This window comes from Lynx rufus, unplaced genomic scaffold, assembly GCF_022079265.1.
Source record: "Lynx rufus isolate CCGP_SWC_20201006 ecotype Redwood Valley unplaced genomic scaffold, mLynRuf1.p SCAF_19, whole genome shotgun sequence".
Classification (NCBI taxonomy): Eukaryota; Metazoa; Chordata; class Mammalia; order Carnivora; family Felidae; genus Lynx; species Lynx rufus.
Window position 1 is genome coordinate 18,182,888 of NW_025814833.1, and position 24,271 is coordinate 18,207,158.

The window sequence follows — 24,271 nt, forward strand, 5'->3', positions numbered from 1 at the left end:
TGAGTTCCTTCCATAAGATACTTTGGTAGTTACTTCAGGAGATACAGTGATAGTCTCTGCTCAAGACTAAATATAACTCACAAGGGCATTTAAAAAAATATATATATATGTATTTTTGAGAGAGGGAGAGAGAGACTAGACAGCAGGAGAGGAGCAGAGACAGAGGGAAACAGAGAATCCCAAGCAGGCTCTGCACTGTGCGGGAAGAGCCTGACATGGGGCTCCATCTCCTGAGCTGCGAGATCCTGATCTGAGCCGAAATCCAGAGTCGAATGCTTAACCAAGTGAGCCACCCAGGTGCCCCTAGAATGGTCCATTTTTGTGTTTTGGTTTATTTGTAGACTTGCTTTCTCTTTCTTTTAATAAAAATTAGAAATTAAAACATGTTTATTCATTAAAATGGAGAAATACCTATTTCCTTGGATTATTTTTTAAGGTATCACTGCAAAGTTCACATATATTTGCATTGTAAACCAATAATTCACCAGCCTTTTAAACATTTTGATTATGAGGCATAAAAATACATGGTTTGTCACCTGGTATACACCCATATATGTGTGTTTATGTGTAACTGAAATAAAACTTCATCAAACAATACTGAAACTTACAGTATGTAACTTACTTTGTTTTCCATTTTTTCTTGTTTTTCTAAATGATGATAGTAACTTACTATGTTGAATTCATAACCCATGGATCATGGCCCATAGCTTAGAGTATGCTGAAATGCTACTCAATCTCGTTATTATAGAAGATCCTAAACTACATTTTCTATTCCTAACTGCTTCTTTATTCATCTAATGGTAGAGTTGGTTAGTCTAATTGGGTATTGATTTTGCCTTTGGAATCCTTCAAAGTTTTTTATTGTTGTTATTTTAGGTAGCTTTTAAAATAATTGTGCAGGTTATTCTCTGTTACTCTTGGGTTTCATATTTTATAGTAGAAATTTTAGTATCCATCATTTAAAATACAGTTTCATTGCTTATTTTGTATGTCTTAACTTGAACTTGAGCACCTAACAATGTTAATAGGTTTAGTAAATACTTAAAAGCATTGTTGTGTTCATTCAGGTGCTGACAGCGAAGGAGAAGAAGACCCAGTTGGATGACAGGACAAAAATCACTGAACTTTTTGCTGTGGCTCTTCCTCAGTTATTAGCTAAGGTACATTTGTGTAATGTCAGAGTATTTCTAAGAAATTACAGGATTTGTTTGGAAATGCCGTGCAGATTTTTATCATAATGTCTACTTAACATTTTTGTGATGTTTTGTCATGATTTTCTTTTTATTTCAAAGTATTCTATAGATGCAGAAAAGGTGACTAACTTGTTGCAGTTGCCTCAGTATTTTGATTTGGAAATATATACCACTGGACGATTAGAAAAGGTACAGTGTTTTCTCTGTGTAAAGACACCTTGAACAAAAGTTATTGGTTTAGTTCATCTCATCATATTGTTTGTTTATATTTTTGAAACTTCTAATGCTAAAGGAAACCTACATTTTATATATCTTCTTTATTTTCTCTAAGTTGGATTTAAAGAATGGCATTAATGAGGCTTCCTTTTGATTCATGCCCATAGCCATACCCTCATTCCTACCCATTATGCGAATATATCTGATCATTTATGGAGATTGGGGTTAGATAACTGGATAATAGTAACTGTAAAATGAGAGCAGTTAATATTCATTGAATACCTTTACTGTGTTCCAGGAACTATTGTAACTTCTTTTGTATTTTCACCAAAGCCCTATGAGATTGGTAATATTATTCCCATTAAATCTGAGGAAATAAGTATGGGTGGGTTATTGTATTTATTTTCCACAACTGGAAAAACATCAAAATGTATGCCCTATTTGTTGTAGAGTTACCATATTTGAAGCTTTTTGTCGCAGAGGTGTAGTCTTTCTGTGCCTATCATATGTACCTTAGTGTTTTTTTTATTTATATGTTCCTTAGTTTTACTGGAAAAAAAAAAACCTTTGATTTTGCAGCATTTGGATGCCTTATTACGACAGATCCGGAATATTGTAGAGAAGCACACAGATACAGATGTTTTGGAAGCATGTTCTAAAACTTACCATGCACTCTGTAATGAAGAGTTCACAATCTTCAACAGGGTAGATATTTCAAGAAGTCAACTGATAGATGAGTTGGCAGATAAATTTAACCGGCTTCTTGAAGATTTTCTGCAAGAGGTATATATTACAAGTATTTTGTCAGTTGGGTTCCTCCCCTTCAGTAACCGAATTATTCATGTGTCCTGGTCATAGTCCCTAGCAGTATGTTTAAAAATGTTCAGACTTTTTGTTCTTTGATTCATCATGTTACTGTTACTCCACCAAAATGGGAAGGTGGTAAGAATCTGTGACTGGGAGAAGGTGGAAGCAAAACTGATACTCCCTCCCCTTTTGTTAATTAAAAAAAAAAAAAAAAAAATCTCAGAAGTTACCAGGGTTTAGCTGAACCAGAAGCTATTAGGCAATTAGGGTATAAATGGAACAGAAAAGTAGAACTAAACTATGGCCATGTAGCCTCATAAAAGAAGGCTATTTCTTAGTGTTTTGACAGTGTTACTAAGGAAAGGCAATTAATGATCTTTGATATTGTAAAGCCTTGATAAATTGCTGTTATAGGGGCGCCTGGGTGGCTCAGTCGGTTAAGCGTCCGACTTTGGCTCAGGTCACGATCTCACGGTCCGTGGGTTCGAGCCCCGCGTCGGGCTCTGGGCTGATGGCTCAGAGCCTGGAGCCTGCTTCCAATTCTGTGTCTCCCTCTCTCTGACCCTCCCCCGTTCATGCTCTCTCTCTGTCTCAAAAATAAATAAACACTAAAAAAATTTTTTTTAATAAAAAAAAAATTGCTGTTATAGCCACTGTTCATTTGGGGGTTTCCTTTGTTCTATTATATTCCTAAAGAGACTTAAATTGTGACACTCAAATACACTTGTATTTTTTGAGTTTTGTATTTTCTGGAAATACATACCTAACAGTAATTGACGTGCATAAAATAAAATGTCATAATTCTCAAATGAATGCATTTAGCCTTTTCTACCTAACTTTTGTCATTAATGTTACAAAAATCATAATGGACTTTGTAATTTTCAGTTTTCTTGTTTGTTACTTCTTTAACTTTCTTGTTTTGGGTGTGTGTAACATTCCATGCTTACTAAGTTTTGCTTAATTGGAGGTCTGTGCAAATATGTTAATGTACAATGATGACATTTCTTAAAGAATTTATTTTTTAATATTTATTTTTTGGGAGAGTGCAAGCAGGGGAGGGACAGAGGGAGACAAAGGATTTGAAGCGGGCTCTGCACTGACAGGCTGACAGCAGCAAGCCCGATGTGGGACTTGAACTCAACGAACCACGAGATCATGACCTGAGCCAAAGTCAGACACTCAACTGATTGAGCCACCCAGGCACCCCTTTAGTTAAAAAATTTAATGGCTGTACTGTTGGCTAGATGTGATTGTGACTAGGAGAAGTTAAGTCAAAATCAAGCAATGGATTAAGTTTATTTTATTATTTTTTAAAATTAAAAAAAAAGTTTATTTATTTTGGAAGAAGAGAGAGATAGAGCCCAAGTGGGGGACAGGCAGAGAGAGAGGGAGACACAGAATCTGAAGCGGGCTCCAGGCTCCAGGCTCCAGGCTCCGAGCTGTCAGCGCAAAGCCCAATGCAGGGCTCTAACTTATGAGTCTTGAGATCATGACCTGTGCTGAAGTCGGATGCTTAACTGACGGAGCCATCCAGGCGCCCCAAGCAGTGGATTAATTAAGTTTAATTACTTGTGTAGAAAAATTCAAGTTTAGAAACAAAATGTTTTTTGAGAGACACAGGGTTCAGTATAGTAAGTTTGATAGTATTTAAAAAAAATTATAAGTTTCATGGCAGTAAGACTCATAAAATTTTCAAAAACTTAAGTTACTCTAAATTGGAAAATTGATACTCACAAAGGTCAATATGTCTTTCTTGAGCACTGTGTTTCGTTCATTTAGGTTTTATCTTTTAGGTGTTGTCTTTATGATCTCTTGTTTGTCCTTTACTATATTTTTCTTTATTGTCCTAATACATCTTTTACTGTGAAAGAGTAAATTACTTCCTAGTTTTGTGTCAAGGTTACGTTAAGGGAAAGGGGAGAGTGTCACTCAGTTTTTCTTTTGTGAGTATAATGTACCTGTGATAACAACTCTATTGACTCATTACTCCAGCCATACTGCTTTAAATTTGAACAGACTAGGTATTGAATGAGAAACTTAGTTTGTAGTGTTAGGTTATTTTTCTCAAGGTGGTATCACCAATGTGATAGCCTAAAGTTTTTCATGTGGGTAGTTATTAAGGTTTAATGCTGTCTAATTAATATTTGTAGGGGGAAGAGCCTGATGAAGATGATGCATATCAGGTATTGTCAACATTGAAGAGAATCACTGCTTTTCATAAGTAAGTTGAATTTTAATATTCTGATATCTTAAAACGAGCAAAATCAAAACCAGTTTGTGTGTTTTAGGGTTATAATGTTATCACATTCTGCTAGATTTCTTGCACTTTTATATAAAAAGTAGTTGGTAGAATCATGTTTTGAATTGGGGAATAATTGACAAATTATCAAATACCATACTTTTTAAAACGTATTTCGTTTTTGTTGCGGGTGCATGTTAAAAAGTTTGCTTTATTTACTTTAACAGCATTTTTGTTAACATTCAAGTCCCAAATCACTAGAAGTGATTAAGCTTAACGTTTAAATATAACTTGTCTTTTACAGTGCTCATGATCTTTCAAAGTGGGATTTGTTTGCTTGTAATTACAAACTATTGAAAACCGGAATTGAAAATGGAGACATGCCTGAACAGGTTTTTATTTATTTTCAAGTTACATGTTTAACTTTGAGAATGAAAACTTGTGACTTTTTAATTTTAACTGTATTCTTTTCTTTTTACAGATTGTTATTCATGCCCTGCAGTGTACTCACTATGTGATCCTTTGGCAACTTGCAAAGATAACTGAAAGCAGCTCTACAAAGGTTTGTGGTGGTCCTGTGAGGTTCTTATTACGCTCAGTGTCATTAACTGTTTTCAGCACACGTACACATTTAGTAAGATCAGTTATTTCAGTAAAGTGTTGCTTATTTCTAAAGTACCATTTAGGCATGTATACCATTAGAAAGTTTTTTTTGTAGTTTGATATATATTCAGTGAAAGAACATTAATATGTTATGATTCAAGGCATGATTTTAAATTAAAAATTCTTTCACATTTTAAGGTGGCATAGTTTATGTACGTCCATATTCTCAATAGTATTGAGAACATATAGAAATACAGATTTTGTAAATTATGACCAAGAGCCTTTGAAACCAGCATACAGCTATTGGACTATATAAATTGATGATAACAAGCCAGTTGCCCCTAGATCTTCATAGGCCTTAGTATTGTTTTGGGATCACTTTGTTCATACCTAGATCTTTCTATTGATGTTCCAAATTCATGATAAATCACTTTCTGGTTGAGTATAATGTGGCAGCTACAAGGTAGTAGAACTTTCAGAATTTTATCCATAATGGTAATCTTTGATGTGTTCAGTAATTGAACTAAGCAGTACTGCCCCTTTGATTTGTAAACTAGAAGCTTAAGCGCTGTATGTGTAGTAGATGTTGCCTTAAGTATTATATAATATTTTTATAAATATTAAGCACTTTCTAGAAGATAGAGACTTAGTTGTTCATAGCTTTTCCCTCAAAAACCATAGTCTTGATAATAAATTTCTTTTGCATAGAATCACAGAATAATTTTAAATGCTTAGAATTTCTCTGAGTTGATAATGCACAAGATGCTGTTTATCCACAAATGGATATTTCCCCCTTGAAAAAAACAATTGAGTATTGTTGTTAGTGTACTTTTGTCAAACACCCAAGAAATTTATTTAACTCAATGCCAAGCTTCTAGTAGGAACAGTAGCCATATTAGCAAATATGACTGCTCGTCTAAGTCAGAAGCATTGAATTAAAAATTAAAATGGGAAAGGAGATTATATTTTGAGTAGAGGAAAAGGATAAAAATGAATGTTACTGAATACAAACTTGTTCTGAAGCTTGGTTGAATTTTCTTTACCAAATCAATCTCCAAGTTAAACTTATTTTTCTTTAGCTTTATGGTCTATTACAATATATTCATATTCTATCATTTGGGATCCAGTATTAGGTGATGGGTCAAGGTTATACCTTAAATTAGTGAGGATGATCTTTGTAGAATAGTTTAATATTTTAAGGTAATTGGTAAATAATTAGGAAAAAAAAGTAAGGAAAAGATTTATTTTTATTGTATGTTTATAAGACCTTAATTTTTTTTTAATTGGAGCAATACCACGAAACTGACTTTTGTCCATCTCTGTTTTTAAAAAGTACAACTGGTATACTTCAAGTAAGAAATAAAAGATACCGTCTCTTTTATTATTAATTAATTTCGTCATCAATTGGCTACCCTTCAAATTACAAAACGATGATGGAGCATAAATCTTTACGCATCCTGAGTTAGTAGATTTATAAAGATAGCCATTATATAGTCATATAGGTTTTCTACTTTTAAAGGACCCAGACCACTTAGGATATTACCCATTAATATACCTGGTATTTTTAAAGCTGCAATTTGTTGCAAATTTTAAGAAAAATGGTCTAATTTGTCTTTTTCGTTCTGATGAATAATAAATAAGTAACTCTAATGTACAGAGTTAATATAGTTAAACATATGATATATTTTATGTAATTTGAAGTATCTTAATACATGAGGTTTGTATACAATATCTTAAATTGTTTATGTTGGATTTTTCAAGGAGGACTTGCTGCGTTTAAAGAAACAGATGAGGGTATTCTGTCAGATATGTCAGCATTACCTGACCAACGTGAATACTACTGTTAAGGAGCAGGTTAGTAATTACTGTAGATAGCCATCTTTTGTAAGCAACCTTTACAAATGTCTGAACTAATACAGAAAATTAAAGTAATACTGAGGTTGAGCAAAGTAGAAATGACTTGTATCTGTCCATGTATATGATGCTCAGAAAATAGATTAATGTATTTCATGTGGAATCTGTAAGTTGTATTGTAGATTACCCTCATATTGTAGTTATTCTGTTATTGTTTCTTTATGACTCACATGGTAAACAGACCCATATACACAAATTAGGTGCATGAAATTACGTAAGTTATTCTTTTTTAAAAAACTTTATTTCAGGAGAGTTCATGTGAGTGGGTGAGGGTCAGAGAGGGAGAGCCTCCCTCCCCGTGCTGTCAGCACAGAGCCTGAAATGGGGTTCGATCTCACGAAGTGTGAGATCATGACCTGAGCCAAAATGAAGTGTTTTGGACACCTATCCGACTGAGCCACGCAGGCTCCCCATTGAAATGAACAAGTACAAGTGTGCCTCAGGGAGGAGAATGGGTCCATACGGTTTTTGTCATCTCTGAGAATATTATCAGATAGAGACTGATATTCCTGTTCATCCTGATTGTGTACATTATTTTTCCTTTTGTGGACTTTGAAATAAAAATTTTAATCATTTTCCTGCCTTCAAAGAGTTACCTTCGCACTTCATATGCCGTCATGATTTCATTACTACTATTTACCTCCTCATTCTGGAAATATATATTGTTAAATGCTGCCATAGGTAATTTTCCCATCTGTAAAATGAATTCTGATCCTTGGACTAAGAGCCTGGTTAGTTTTAATTCCCAAGTAGAGGATTAAGGTTTTTTGGACATACGCTTTTTAAATGCTTCTGTGAGGAAGACATTTTCATAATCCTGTTATAAGAAATATTAATGATGATACAGTGAAAATGGTTATTGTGATATCAAGGGTTTTTTTTTTTTTTTTTTAGCCATTTCATTCTCCTTAACCTTTGCACATTGGGATAGATCCCTAGCAGTCCTCACAAGTGCTATTTTCAGCAGTTTGTGTTCTGTTGGGTACTCTTTATTTTTTCATTTTGGGGTATACTGTTCATTTAATTTATAGTGTATTTTTTATTTTTTTATTTTTTCATTTTTTTAAAATTTACACCCAAGTTAGTATATAGTGCAACAATGATTTCAGGAGTAGATTCCTTAGTGCCCCTTACCCGTTTAGCCCATCCCCCCCCCCCCCCCGTAACCCTCTGTCTGTTCTCCATATTTAAGAGTCTCTTATGTTTTGTCCCCCTCCCTGTTTGTATATTTTTACTTCCCTTCCCTTGTGTTCATCTGTTCTGTGTCTTAAAGTCCTCATATGAGTGAAGTCATATATTTGTCTTTCTCTGACTGATTTCACTTAGCATAACACCCTCTAGTTCCATCCACATAGTTGTGAATGGCAAGATTTCATTCTTTTTGATTGCTGAGTACTACTCCATTGTGTGTGTGTGTGTGTGTGTGTGTGTGTGTGTGTGTGTGTGTATACACATCGTCTTTATCCATGCGTCTATTGATGGACATTTGGGCTCTTCCCATACTTTTGCTGTTGTCGATAGTGCTGCTATAAACACTTGGGGTGCATGTGCCTCTTGGAAACAGCATACCTGTATCCCTTGGGTAAATACCTAGTAGTGCTATTGCTGGGTCGTAGGGTAGTTCTAGTTTTAATTTTTTGAGGACCCCTCATACTGTTTTCCAAAGTGGCTGCACCAGTTTGCATTCCCACCAGCAATGCAAAAGAGATCCTCTTTCTCCGCATCCTTGCCAACATCTGTTGTTGCCTGAATTGTGAATGTTAGCCATTCTGACAGGTGTAAGGTGTATCTCATTGTGGTTTTGATGTATCTCATTGTGGTCCCTGATGATGAGTGATGTTGAGCATTTTTTCCTGTGTCGGTTGGCCATCTGGATGTCTTCCTTGGAGAAGTGTCTATTCATGTCTTTTGCCCATTTCTTCACTGGATTATTTGTTTTTTGGGTGTTGAGTTTGATAAGTTCCTTATAGATTTTGGATACTAACCCTTTATCTGATATGTCATTTGCAAATATCTTCTCCCATTCTGTTGGTTGCCTTTTAGTTTTGCTGATTGTTTCCTTTGCTGTGCAGATTTTTATTTTGATGAGGTCCCAGTAGTTCACTTTTGCTTTTATTTCCCTTACCTCCGGAGATGTGTTAAGAAGTTGCTGCGGCCAAGGTCAAAGAGGTTTTTGCCTGCTTTCTCCTTGAGGATTTTGATGGCTTCCTGTCTTACATTGAGGTCTTTCATCCATTTTGAGTTTATTTTTGTGTATGGTGTAAGAAAGTGGTCCAGATTCATTCTTCTACATGTCGCTGTCCACTTTTCCCAGCACCACTTGCTGAAGTGACTGTCTTTATTCCTTTGGATATTCTTCCCTGCTTTGTCAAAGATTAGTTGGCCATATGTTTGTGGGTCCATTTCTGGGTTCTCTGTTCTGTTCCATTTATCTGAGTGTCTGTTTTTGTGTCAATACCATACTGTCTTGATGATTACAGCTTTGTAATACAGCTTGAGATCTGGGATTGTGATGCCTCCTGATTTGGTTTTCTTTTTCAAGATTGCTTTGGCTATTCGGGGTCTTTTCTGGTTCCATACAAATTTTAGGATTGTTTCTTCTAGCTCTGTGAAGAATGCTGGTGTTATTTTGATACGGATTGCATTGAATATGTAGATTCCTTTGGGTAGTGTTGACATTGTAACAATATTTGTTCTTCCTCTCCAGGAGCATGGAATCTTTTTCCATTTTTTTTTTTGTGTGTCTTCTTCAATTTCTTTCATGAGCTTTCTATAGTTTTAGTGTATAGATTTTTCACTTCTTTAGTTAGATTTGTTCCTAGGTATTTTATGGGTTTTGGTGCAATTGTAAATGGGATTGATTCCTTGATTTCTCTTTCTGTTGCCTCATTGTTGGTGTATCAGAATGCAGCCGATTTCTGTGCATTGATTTTATATCCTGCAACTTTGCTGAATTCCATCAATCAGTTCTAGCAGTTTTTTTGTGGAACCTTTTGGGTTTCCCATATAGAGTATCATGTCATCTGCGAAGAGTGAAAGTTTGACCTCCTCCTGGCCAATTTGGATGCCTTTTATTCCTTTGTGTTGTCTGATTGCTGAGGCTAAGACTTCCAATACTATGTTGAATAATGGTGGTGAGAGTGGACATCCTTGTCTTGTTACTGACCTTAGGGGGAAAGCTCTTAGTTTTCCCCCATTGAAGATGATATTAGCGTTGGCTCTTTCGTATATGGCTTTTATGATATCTCGTGGTATGATCCTTCTATCCCTAATTTCTGAGGGTTTTTATGAAGAAAGGATGCTGTATTTTGTCAAATGCTTTCTCTGCATCTGTTGAGAGGATCATATGGTTTTTGTCCTCTCATTGATGTGATGAGCCACATTGATTGTTTTCCGGATATTGAACCAGGCCTGGATCCCAGGAATAAATCCCACTTGGTCGTAGTGGATAATTTTTTTAATGTACCATTGGATCCATTTGGCTAATATCTTATTGAGGATTTTTGCATCCATGTTCATCAGGGAAATTGGTCTATAGTCCTCCTTTTTAGTAGGGACTTTGTCTGGCTTTGAAATCAAGGTAATGCTGGCTTCATAGAAAGGGTTTGGAAGTTTTTCTTCCATTTCTATTTTTTGGAACAACTTCAAGAGAATAGGTCTTAACTCGTCCTTAAATGTTTGTTAGAATTTCCCTGGAAAGCCATCTGGCCCTAGACTCCTCTATTTTTTGGGAGATTTTTTGATTACTAATTCGATTTCTTTACTGGTTATGGGTCTGTTTGGATTTTCTATTTCTTCCTGTTTCAGTTTTGGTTGTATATGTTTCTAGGAATTTGTCCATTTCTTCCAGATTGCCCATTTTATTGGCGTATAATTGCTCATGATATTCTCTTATTATTGTTTGTATTTCTGCTGTGTTGGTTGTGATCTCTCCTATTTCATTCTGGATTTTATTTATTTGGGTCCTTTCCTTTTTCTTTGTACCAAACTGGCTAGTGGTTTATCAATTTTGTTAATTCTTTCAAAGAACCAGCTTCTGGTTTCATTGATCTGTTTTTTTGTTTGTTTCAATAGCATTGCTTTCTGCTCTAATCTTCATTATTTCCTGAGTTCTGCTGGTTTTGGGTTTTATTTGCTGTTCTTTTTCCAGCTCTTTAAAGTGTAAGGTTACATTGTGTATTTGAGACCTTTCTTCCTTCTTTAGGAAGGCCTGGATTGATACATACTTTCCTCTTATGACCGTCTTTGCTGTGTCCTAGTGGAATATAGTGCATTCTTTTTTTTTTTTTTTTTTGATGTTTTTATTTACTTTTGAGACAGAGAGAGACAGAGCATGAACTGGGGAGGGGCACAGAGAGAGAGGGAGACGCAGAATCCGAAGCAGGCTCCAGGCTCCAAGCCGTCAGCACAGAGCCCGACGCGGGGCTCGAACTCACGGACTGTGAGATCATGACCTGAGCTGAAGTCGGACGCTTAACCGACTGAGCCACAGGCGCCCCTAGAATATAGTGCATTCTTAAAGCTACAATGGAAGTATTTCAGATATAGTCATCCAACTATAAAGCGATCAGTAAAGTTGTTCCACCTTTGTGCTTGTTACTTGTCTTTATTTTATTTTATTTTATTTTATTTTATTTTATTTTATTTTATTTTAGAATATCAAAACTGATTTCAGGGAAGTATTTGGAGTTATATAGTGAAAAATTTACAGTCAGTTTCCAACTGTTAATCTTAATTTTCTTATTTCCAACTCCCTTTTGTCCCTCCCATACATACATGCCTGGGCATAAATACATTAGAAAATATTAAATGGCCAAGATCCACTTACTGAATTTCATGTTTTTCATGCAAAAATATGAAGTATATTCTTGTAATTATTAAATTGCTGAATTTTCCAGTTTTAAATATATAGTTTTGAATTATAGCAATAAAGGATTTGGAAATTCAGTTTTCATCTCTACATTTCACATGAAAGGAAGAAACGTTTCTGTAGGTAGTAAATTGAGTTTAAACTCTTAGGATATGATTTTTTTTTTTTTTAATTTTTTTTTTCAATGTTTATTTATTTTTGGGACAGAGAGAGACAGAGCATGAACGGGGGAGGGGCAGAGAGAGAGGGAGACACAGAATCGGAAACAGGCTCCAGGCTCTGAGCCATCAGCCCAGAGCCTGACGCGGGGCTCGAACTCACGGACCGCGAGATCGTGACCTGGCTGAAGTCGGACGCTTAACCGACTGCGCCACCCAGGCGCCCCAACTTAGGATATGATTTTAATGGAGGTGTACATGGATCCAAATTTAATATGTGAAATATTACTTGATATATTTTCATATGCCACCAAGATACTGAGCTTAATATTCCCTATTTCTTAACAGTGTTCACACAGTTCCTTATCGGTTATCATATGTAATCTATATAACCTGCTGTTCAGGCCTTGGCAATGATTTGGTCATGAAATATTGGTCATGAATTCTCTTGTGTGTCAGTCTTCCTAACAGCTTCCAGAAATAGTTCCTGGTTAGTTCACTTGACCTGCTAGTTCACCTAATTAGTAAATACCAACATGCTTATCACTTTGTGTTCTTACTGTATATGTTGCAAAAGTTTTTATAAACTCAGATATCCTGATGGGTATAAATGGCTACTATAATAGCAAAATGAGAAGAGACTGAAAGAAGAGATGAAAGCATAAAGTGAAAGAGAAAAAGGTTAATGTGGTTAGTTCCAAAAAGGTAAAACCATTAATGAGATCTGCTTTATGCTCTGTAGTATACTCTTAGAATCTGTCTAGCAGTAGTCTTCCTTCAAATGTATTTTACTGTTGACTTTGCGACCCCGAGATTCTATGTTGATTACAGTCCTTTCCCAATAGGTAATTAAAATTTTCCGGTTTCCTTCTATTTTTACTAGTGTTTGAGTCCATGTAAAACTCCTGGCAGAGTTTTTATAAAGCTCCTTAAGATATAGCATTAGCTTTATGTTTATTATGATATTATCTGGTTTGCCTGATGAGTAATAAGGAGGCACATAATTGGTTGTGTTTTTTCTCTACTTAATTACCACACATAATGAGAATGAGCATGCTTAAAAAGTACCAGAGACTTTGTGATCTCTCTTCTAAGAGATATTCTAGGACATTCCATGTTTATATGTTATTTCATATTTAGGAATGTATAACATGAGATACTGTCATATAGTGTAGAATGAGATTTGGAGTCAGAAAAGCTATGGTTGATTCCTGACTGCATGTTTTGGCAGTGTTAATATGTTCAAGTCACTTAAAGGTTGCTGAAAAGAAACAATATTTGTGAAGTTACCTTGCAGTTAGTAAAACATGATTGCACATATCAGTGATCATTATTATGAAAATTACATTCTTCAGCTTTAAAAATTTAGTAAAATACTAAACTAATTTTTTTAAGCAAAAGTTAGATTCTGTTTTTGTGTTAAATATGTCACTTGTGGTAGTTGGTGAGAAACCTTGAATTATAGCATGCTGTCCTTTTTTTTAATAGGCCTTCACTATTCTGTGTGATATTCTGATGATCTTCAGCCATCAAATTATGTCTGGAGGACGTGACATGTTAGAGCCATTAGTTTACACCCCTGATTCTTCATTGCAGTCTGAGTTGCTCAGCTTTATTCTGGATCATGTCTTCATTGAACAGGATGATGATAATAACAGCGCAGGTAATTTTAGTGATATCTTTTTGTGAAATCTTTGTATCCAGCAGAAATTTAAGTAAGTGGTAGAATACTATTTGATATTTTACTCTGAAAACTTTAAACACAGGTTCATGTTCCGGCACATTTCTATTAATTTTTTGTAATATTGTAAAGATAATGTGATATCTTCTTACCAGGTTTTAGGTAGTTTGAAAAGAATAAAGTGTTTCTTTAAGTGACCTTTTTGTTGTATTAAACTGTATAATTTCTCACTGTTAGAAAATGTTTGAAACTGTTCTGTAAATGTCTGGGGCAGTACAGAATGTTCACAGGAAAATAATTGCACCAGCCTTGCCTAGTGTTAAATTACTCTTCCTACCCTAATTACATACAGATGCCTTACATGAACAAGAGGTCATGGAAAAACAGTGTTGGGTGGCTTCTTTCTCGGTTTGTTTTTAATTTGAAGTGCAGTATAACATCAATATATATGAATCTCCATACATATAATGACACATCACTGCAAATCAGATTCTAAACACCTACAATTCTAGACATGGCTTATAGCTTATTTTTATCAATAACCAGCTTTGTTTCTCAAGTATTAAAATTTAGCTAAAACAGAATGAAGAAACCTAGAGTAGCAGAAACATTTGTTAAGAGTCCATGTATTGAAGTTTATTTACTTAAAACTTTTTACCTTTGGGCGCCTGGGTGGCTCAGTCGGTTGAGCGTCCGACTTTGGCTCAGGTCATGGTCTCGTGTTCTGTGAGTTCGAGCCCTGCGTTGGGCTCTGTGCTGACAGCTCAGAGCCTGGAGCCTGCTTCGGATTCTGTATCTCCCTCTCTCTCTGCCTTTCCCCCGCTCCTGCTCTGTCTCTGTCAAAAATAAATAAACATTAAAAATTTTTTACCTTTTACTTTGAGCTGTTGGTTTAGTTAGACTTTTATTTTTTAACATTTATTTGACATTTATTGGTCAGCAGGCAGTATACTAGATGCTATGGATATAAAAAAAATGAAACAGTGGCTTTTCCTTTGAGAATTCAATTCAAGTGGAAAAGCCATACCTATTTTTTTTGAAAACGTTTATTTATTTATTTTGAGAGAGAGCACATTCAGGGGAGAGGCAGAGAGAGAGGGAGAGAGAGAATCCCAAGCAGGCTCCAAGCTGTCAACACAGAGCCTGACTTGAGGCTCGAATTCCTGAACCACGAAATCATAACCTGGGTCGAAATCAAGTCAAATGCTTAACCAACTATCCAGGTGCCCTGAAAAGACATATCGAAACACAGATAATTTCACTGCAATTTGATAAGTAATAGAGGCATGTTCACATTGTTGTGGGCTTGTAGAGAAAGTTTTAACTGGCCTGGGAGTCAAACCATTGAAATAAGCTAACATTTGAATCAGATCCTAAAAGAGATGAGTAGGAGTTTTTAAAACTTCTATGGGAAAGCATAGTTGCATTCCAAAAACTGATAAAAATCAGTTTTGGTTTACCACCCTTTTCGTTAATTGGGTGACTGCCTCTACTACATTTATACCATGAAACTAGAAGAGAATAAGCTTGCCAATACTCCTGAGTTTTCTAGAAGCTTGTTGAAATTACACTCAGTCTTATTGGGCTTTTTTTTCCTATTTAAACCTTAAAAATGAAATGTATTCCAGTTTTTTTGAAAAATATAAAATATAACACATTTGTCCATATCTACCACTAGCACTTGTCAAATTTTGCCTTATTTGTTACTGATTTTTATTTTTGAAGGAATAAAGGGTAGATACAAAAGCAATCCTTGTTTTTATCCCTGCCCAGTCCTATTATTACTCTTTTTCCCTGGAGATAACTGCTATTCTGAATTTGCCGTTATCATTCTTTGCTTTTTAATTTTATTATTAGAAGTTTATATGTCTGATAATATATAGTTTATGTTACTAGTTTCCACATAAATGGTATTATGTTGAACATTTTATTTTGCATCTTGTTTTTTTGCATTAACATTTTTGAAATCTGTCAGTGTTGTCATGGTTATAGCTTATTCATCTTGACTGCTGTTACATAATATGAATTAACTCTACTTTATCCATTTTTATGTTATTTCCTTTTTTTATTTTGGGGGGAGGAGTGAGAGAGAGAAAGAGAATGAATGAATGAATGAATGAATGAATGAATCCAAAACAGGATCCACACTCAGCCCGGAGCCTGATATGGGGCTTGATCCCATGACTGTGAGATCATGACCTGTGCTGAAATCAAGAGTCGGACGCTTAACTGACTGAGCCACCCAGGCACCCCTATCCATTTTTATATTGAGGAACATTTAGGTTGTTACCAATTTTTTCCCTATTGTAGTGCTACAACAAATGTTTTCTTACACTTTTCCCCTTGAGCGCACGTGCAAATGCTTTTCTAGTGCATATCTAAGAATGGAATTGCCAGATTATATAGTCTTTGTGTGTCTTAACTTGACCACATGTTGTGAAATTATTCTCCCAAGTTGTTGTATCGTTTTATTTTCCCAGCAGGAACATGAGTTTCCATTGCTTTTCGTTTTCATCTAACCCCTGATGTTGTAGACCCATGGTTATTTATTTGATTTGTTTGTCTACATCTCATGAGAAGGGGAGTGTAAAACAGAGAGTGCTTCTAGAGGCAATGACAACACAAAATAACAATGGCAGCTAACATCTATGAGAGGCCCAGTGGGTGAGATAATTCTCTAACATTGTTTAATCCCCACAAGTGGCTGGTTTTCAGTAAGAAGTGGAAAAAAACCAGGGTGCCTGGCTGACTCAGAAGTGTATGTGATTCTTAATTCAGGGTCATGAGTTCAAGCCCCACTTTGGGTGTAGAGACTACCAAAAAAATAAACTTTAAAAACAAACCCAAAATCAGAGCTCAAAAACTCTTAATATCTGGGCAATTTAGTCTGTAGGGGGAAAGCATCTGAATACATGTACCTCCTAAGAATAGTACTAAACAGTGATTGGAAACAGTATCGTATAGAAATCCATTACAATCACAGAGATGTTTAGACAAAGCTGGTATATTCAGTGCAATCTTTTTTTTTTTTTTTTTTTTTTTTTTAATTTTTTTTTCCACGTTTTTATTTATTTTTGGGACAGAGAGAGACAGAGCATGAATGGGGGAGGGGCAGAGAGAGAGGGAGACACAGAATCGGAAACAGGCTCCAGGCTCTGAGCCATCAGCCCAGAGCCTGACGCGGGGCTCGAACTCGCGGACCGCGAGATCGTGACCTGGCTGAAGTCGGACGCTTAACCGACTGCGCCACCCAGGCGCCCCAGTGCAATCTTTTAAAAGAGTAAACACTACATTTTAGGTTTCTAATCAAATGGCTTTGGGATTCTGGAGTATGCACTCATGATAACTTTTTCTGATGCTCTGTCTGAAATTCCTATTCTCAAAATTTGGTTTTGACTTACTAGCAGTTATCAAGGATCATCAGAGACAAGGTAAAACATTTGTTTTAAAGAACATTCTTACTTTACACAAATTAGTTGTTTGATATTGGTGATCTTATATTGAAGAGCTGACAGGATATGCAACTACTGTTCACAAAAGAGGAAATATAAATGTCTAATCAATGCACGAAAAACTTCACTGCTAACCAAAGAAATGTAAATCAAAATTAGAGAGTTTTTATAAGGAATTTCGTTTGTAAAATTTATCCAGAAGAAAATACGTAGCTTTATATATAAAAGGTATCATCACAATTTCATTTGCAGTATCAGATAATTAGAAAGAGTCTTTTGGCAGTACTTGGAGGCTATAGTCCAGCTTCCTTGACTATTCAGTTGGAAGTGAGTCTTACTCCTTGATAACTCTGAATGTCAACATCTCACACAATGGATCTGAGCAGAAATGTGTGAAGTTACCTTAAAAAGAATGGTTCCTAGGCCAGACTTACTGAATATATGTAATATTCATAACATAAGTATGTTGAGGGTAGGGTAGGGTCGAATCATCCTTGAAGGGATAGGAAGGTTTCTGAGCTTGGCTGTCCCCTGTGAAGAGCCTTAACCAATAGACACTGAATCTGCAGATCTCATTGGCAAACTATCCTTTAGGCAAGTGAATGAATGGGTTAGGCAAGCTCAGCCTGACTTCACTAAACATCAGTTCCTCTGACTCATTCCACTTGTTCCTGTTATGTCTTCAACAGGCAGCCTTATGATTACTGTTTGAGTTCACAAAAATTTTCTGTCTTGGGATTAAGGAACTGATCATTCACTGAGATATTAAGAGTGACTATAATTTGCATTTCATTTAAATGCTTTTTCCTTATTTTTCAAATTCTCCAAAAGAAAGGTATTTTATACTAAGAATTAAAAAATACATATGGCAGAAGTAAAATACAAGATGGCTTAATGTTTGTCATTTTTTTTCTCAGACGGTCAGCAGGAGGACGAAGCCAGCAAAATTGAAGCTTTGCACAAGAGAAGAAATTTACTTGCAGCATTTTGTAAGCTAATTGTATATACTGTGGTGGAGATGAATACAGCTGCAGATATCTTCAAGCAGTATATGAAGGTAAAGTTGAAAAATGGATAGCAACTTATTTTTATAATGCTTAAAAGAAAATGAGTGTAACACTGGCTTTTATGCCTGATTGCTATTGAATTTTTTAAACAGTAAATTACTTTTCTAGCATAAAGTAACATTTCTTTTAAAATCTAATTTTTTCGGTAACATGACCTCATACTTCTACTCTTCCATTAATGGACATTTTGGATTGGTTGGTTCACATCTTTTACAGTATTGGAAACATGTTGTCTTAGGTTAACTAGCACTATTAGAAATTATTACCTTTGTGATTTGGTTTAAGACAACAGGATGATGTTCCTCCTCTGCTTGATGTAGCATAAAAAGGGTATTGTTCCAGGAGTCAGGAGACCTAGCTGCTATAGTTCTGGCTTGGTTACTATGCAGCTCGTGACCTTGAGTAATTCAATACCTTTTGTGTCCTGTCTTTCTTCATCTGTTCCACTGTGATAACTAAGGTTCCTTTAGGCTTTGAAAATCTGATTTGATTCACAGTGGGTTATTCACAATTTTCATAAGTACCTGTGAGATTCTCTAATTTTTAAGTGGTAGTAGAAAGGATATTATTAGCGGTACTAATGAAATATGACTAAATGTGGTAGGATAGTTTTTCTTTAATCCTTTCTCAAGTAAAATCTAATTATAAATGTGAACTTTTTAAGACTTTGCTGTCACTAAATATGCAATAAATTTGTCAAAACGTAATTAATTAGTTCTCTCTTTGAACTATTTTGCTACATGATAGAACTGTCTTAGAACCATTGTAAATTACTTTGGAATTTAAGTTATTTGGCATTATTGTTTTTAGATTTTTTTTAAAAAAAACTAAGGTTGTGAAGTCATTTTGCAAGTTTAAACTTTTTGACTTACGTGTTGTAAAGTCAGTTTTATTAGTCATAAATAAGGGTATGGTTATCCTGTTATCTCTGATAGTTCTGTATTCATTTTGAAACAAGGTCTTAAATTAAAAGAAAAAATTCATGTGCGATGAATGTATAATACAAATGTCACACACAATGAGTTTTTTTTTTTTTAAATGTTAACAAACTGTTAGTTTCTATAAGCCAAATTAATAAAGTTGGAAACTGCATGTGACCTGTGGGCCTGTTGTAACAATGAATAAGTTCTAAATGTAACTGGGATTATATTCATTGTCTTGATAGTTCACAAAGAGCACAAGAACTTTGTTTATATCCTTTGTGCTATTTCTGACAATGTGCATAACCTGATTACTTAGTGTTTTACTCCGCACCTCCTTAAAACCAGGTCTGGAGCGTAATGTGATTGGATCTCAACTGTCTGTTTCAGAATTTACTGGTGTTAGGGATTATATACTTAGAAATTATTTTAAAGTTTAGTAACATTTTTATTCTGCCTCTGAATGTGTAAGCTCAGCCAAATACGTATTTTGTGGCATACTCACATGGCTAACATAAAATTAGTCTTATTGTCCAAAAGTTTTAGGAGATAAGGCTCTAATTTGTACAAATTTCTTTTCTAGTATTATAATGACTATGGAGACATCATAAAAGAAACGATGAGTAAAACAAGGCAGATAGACAAAATTCAGTGTGCAAAGACCCTTATTCTCAGTTTGCAACAGGTAAGATACAAAGTATCAACTTGGTTAAACATAATTAACATCTAAGAGTTTTCAAGGTAACAAGTAGAAAACTGGACAAAGGATGCAATACACAGTTCATGAAAGTAGAAATACATGATTTTGAGTCTCACTAGTAGACATTGTTCAAGTGAGATCATTTTTTGCTTTCAGACTGGCAACACTTAGAGCTATCTAAGATATGGGAGAAATAGGTACCGTCAGCAGTATGTGTTGGTACAAGCTTCCTGGTAGGCAGTTGTTTGGCAGTGTATATCAAAATGTATAACGTGTATGCCATTTTTGGCCGCGCTTCAATTCTGCTTTTAAAATTTTATCCAAAGTGGTAATAGGACAAGTTTGCAAAAAGGGGTATATAATATCACACATGGCAGGGTTGTTTAGAATAGCAAGAAATTAGAAATAATCCAAATGTCTATCAATAAGGTGTTAGATGAATATATTGTGCAATGCATCTCTTGCAATGACTATTGTGTAGTACTTAAAATTGGTTTTTTTCCCTTTTTGTGTAGCACTTAAAAGTCGTGTAGATCTGTATTCACTTTCACTAATGTGTAAAGATCAAATATATAGTTTGAGAATAAAATGAAAAAGAGTATAGTACAGCATCCCTGTAAAATTGAACTTCTCTGTATATTTATCTGGAAAAATCATCACCAAAATTTTAGCTGTGGTTAACTTGCTTTGGTAGTTTTCAAGTGAATTTTACTGTTTTTTTTTTTTTCATTTTCACATTTACCTTAATGAGCATTTATCAGTTTTATAATCAAACCACAATACTCATTTTCATTTTGACAGTGGTGAGGCAAGTTTAACTTCGTAAAAATCATTTGCTTAATATGCGTTTGTCTCTGGAGACCAAATGCATATAGAACATAACCCAACCTATTTCAGTTTGATAAATTTCCTTTTCAGAAATCTAGGTATTGAATTTCTTAATCCCATTTGCATATTTGGATATTCTTTAATGTTTAATAGAGCACAAGTAGAGGAGGGGCAGAGAGAGAGAGGGAGACACAGAATTCAAAGCGGGCGTCAGGCTCTGAGCTGTCAGCACAAAGCCCAACGTGGGGCTCGAACCCGCAAAGTATACGATCATGACCTGAGCTGAATTCAGATGCTTAACCAGTTGAGCCGCCCAGGTGCCCCTGGATATTCTTTTATTTAAAAAAATTTTTTTATTTTAATGTTTATTTATTTTTGGCAGAGAGCATGAGTGGGGGAAGGGCAGAGAGAGAGGGAGACACAGAATCTGAAGCAGGCTCCAGGCTCTGAGCTGTCAGCACAGAGTCCGACGTGGGGCTCAAACTCACGAACCGTGAGATCATGACCTGAGCCGAAGTTGGGCACTCAACCGACTGAGCCACCCAGGCGCCCCTGGATATTCTTTATTAAAGTCAATAGAGGGGTCCCTGGGTAGCTCATTTGGTTAAGCGTCCGACTCTTGTTTTGGCTCGGGTCATGATCTCACAGTTTGTGAGTTTGAGCCCTACGTCATGTCTGTGCTGACAGTGTGGAGCCTGTTGGGATATTTTCCTTCCACCCCACCTCCCCCCAATCTCCTGCTCACGTGTGTGCTCTCTCTCTTCCTCTGTTTCTCAAAAATAAATATTGAAAAAACGTTAATGGAATTTAAAAGGATTTAAGGTTGACATTTAAGTAACTTTTCTTCTCTTATAAACCAATAGCTTCTCCCTGTAAAAAGTTTAGAAAATATAGGAACTAGAAAAAATACAGTATCCTTGTTTTTCACCTAACAAATACATTTTTAGTTTTTAATAGCCTTCATAGTCTTTTATGCCTATATGAAACCTTAAGTTTTATAAAAAATTAAGCCATATTATGCATTCTATTTTGTAAGCCTGAATTTTTCATGTTAATAAAGCAATAACACTTTCATGCCATTACTTTCCTGTAATGTTTTATTTATTTTTGAGAGAGTGCAAGTGGGGGAGGGACAGAGAGGGACAGAGGATCTGAAGCAGGCTCTGTGCTGACAGCAGTGAGCCTGATGTGGGGCTTGAACTCACAAACCGCACAATCACGACCTGAGCCAAAGTCTGACACTCAACCGACTGAGGCACCCAGGCGCCCCTTTTTTGAGCATTTTAAATGACTGTATAGTATTCCATTTTATACAAGGACCATAATTTAATCAATATCTCTCCTTATTTAGCGTTGAGGTCTTTTACTATCCTTGCCATTATAAATAACACCAAAACATTTTTGTACCTATGTATCGTGCACAGATACTATTATTCCTTTGAGTAAAGTCCAGTAATTAGAATTGTTTAGATAAAGGACATCAGACTTTTACAGTTTTCAATACAGATTGCTCTATAGAAAGGTTATCTTTCAATTATGTTTCTAGCAAGTCACAGTGCTTGTTGCATGATAGTCTTATCAGTAGTAGCCATTATTTGTTGAAAACCTTGGCCATTTGGTAGTTGAAAATTGTATTTTGTTGTGCTTACTTATGATGGAAGTTCTTGATGTGAAGATTCATCATTTAAATGGGAAGTAACACATAGTTGCCTAATAATGGAGTGGGTTTCCTTTTTCTTTATATTTTTATATGCTGTTTTAATATCCCGTTAATTCCAGCAGAATAGAATTATACCATAATTAACCTAAAGAGTTCTTAATGTCAGTAACTCCCTCTAGTCTGAATGTATGAAGTACTGTAATTTTGGTCATTTCTATCATGTTCTTAAAAATCCATGTTTTAGAATAAAATACAATGCCTCATTTATGGATCATCTAAAGAATATGAGATCTTAAAAGATGTTAGTAATCTATACTTATTACAAAACTCTAACATGCTTTCTTTCTTCCCAAACAGCTTTTTAATGAAATGATACAGGAAAACGGCTATAATTTTGATAGATCATCCTCAACATTTAGCGGCATAAAAGAACTTGCTCGACGTTTTGCTTTAACTTTTGGACTCGATCAGTTGAAAACAAGGGAGGCCATTGCTATGCTACACAAGTAATCTCCAAATATTTTATTCAGCTCTCCTGTTTTTTAATCATGAAATTTTTTTGTATTTACTTTTGTTTAGAATAACCAAATTCAATTGATGCTTTATAATTTTTTTTTCAAATCTGTGGCATATCTCCTTTCTTGAGAACCAGTAATAATGCTATCTCCATTAACACATGTATTGGGACTAAAACTTCTTTTATAGAAAGTCTTTGCTTTATTTAAAACAATACAAAAATCCTTATAAATTATGTGAAGAAAAGCAACACATATTCATCAGGTATTATAAAATCTCTTTTAATAGCTTTTATTATAATCTCACTGCTAGGTAGAGAAATTTTTGAGATTTGATTCAATTTTTCTCTTTCTGTGGTTCTGTTTTCTATTTTGTAGTGTTCTTTTCCCTTGTTTTGAGCCACAGCCTTCTTTCTGCCTGCATTTATTCTTTGCCCTTATCAAAATTGAAAATTATCTGATTTTATTTTAGTCATATATTTTAGCATTCAGTCATGCTTTTAAATAGGAGTATATTTTAGAGTTTTAACATAACCAGCATGTGGATAGTAATACGCTTTACTTCTTAATTCTGGATGAAGAGCCTGGCCTTTGGGAATATCAAGAGGCTTGGACTCTCTTTCATGAAAGCTCTTTGTTTCATTTGTGTCTCTTTTACTCCTTGCTTACTTAGTTATAAATGTGTTAAATATCTCCCTACAGGTATTTTTCTTCTTTAAGTTAGTCCCATACCCCAGTTTTAACTCCCTCTCTCCTTTTACTTTGTTCTGAACATCTCAAATTCCTTTTTATGCCTTTCTGTAATATATTGGATGATAATTTTAGGTATTATTTAAGGACCACACATGTAGTGATTATTTTGAGAAAGTAATATATTATTTTCTTCTTGTAGTAGCCTTCCATTCCTTCCTCCCCAATTTCATCGGATTATTTTTTACACAGTTACATTTTTGATAGACTATAAGAATATAACATTGGGTTGTTGTCTTGATTAGAGGTATTTGTCACTAAATAAATATATTTAAAATGGGCCCTAAGTGAAATTAAATTTTGAAATTGACTCTTAAATGCAATGTTAGAAGTATTTTTTAAATAATATTTAAATTAGTTCTAAGCGTCATAGTAGGTCTCCTTATGTCTTGAAAAATACAGAATATATATTGATCATTACATGAGAGAATTTGGGCTGTTTTCTTTGGAGAAGAGATCCAAGAATGTAGATGTACCAAACCACATTCAAAGTAGTGCTAGCTGGTGTGTGTGTATTCCTCTGTGTGTTTTAGTTTTAAAATAACAGTGACATAAAGTGTACATGTACTTGCTCATTCTCACACTATAGGCTCCTTATTCTCTTTATTCCTCAGATTAAATGCATGGCAGAGGAAACATCTTAATAGTGGAACAAAACTATATATAGAGAGAGAAATTTCCTTTCTGTGTTACTAAAT

General features: G+C 35.0%; 1 protein-coding gene across 5 annotated transcripts in view; it reads left to right on the forward strand.

Annotated features, from left to right (window-relative positions):
* STAG2 (stromal antigen 2) overlaps nt 1-24,271 on the forward strand; it is a 139,551-nt gene that overhangs the window by 95,897 nt on the left and 19,383 nt on the right. For all 5 annotated transcript variants that reach the window (XM_047081917.1, XM_047081922.1, XM_047081921.1 and 2 more), the window contains 11 exons: nt 1,068-1,160; nt 1,293-1,382; nt 1,989-2,192; nt 4,367-4,437; nt 4,760-4,847; nt 4,937-5,017; nt 6,820-6,912; nt 13,489-13,663; nt 18,051-18,190; nt 19,704-19,805; nt 22,666-22,814. In XM_047081917.1, coding sequence (XP_046937873.1) covers nt 1,068-1,160; nt 1,293-1,382; nt 1,989-2,192; nt 4,367-4,437; nt 4,760-4,847; nt 4,937-5,017; nt 6,820-6,912; nt 13,489-13,663; nt 18,051-18,190; nt 19,704-19,805; nt 22,666-22,814 — 1,286 coding nt within the window. The remainder of the gene's footprint in view (nt 1-1,067; nt 1,161-1,292; nt 1,383-1,988; nt 2,193-4,366; nt 4,438-4,759; nt 4,848-4,936; nt 5,018-6,819; nt 6,913-13,488; nt 13,664-18,050; nt 18,191-19,703; nt 19,806-22,665; nt 22,815-24,271) is intronic.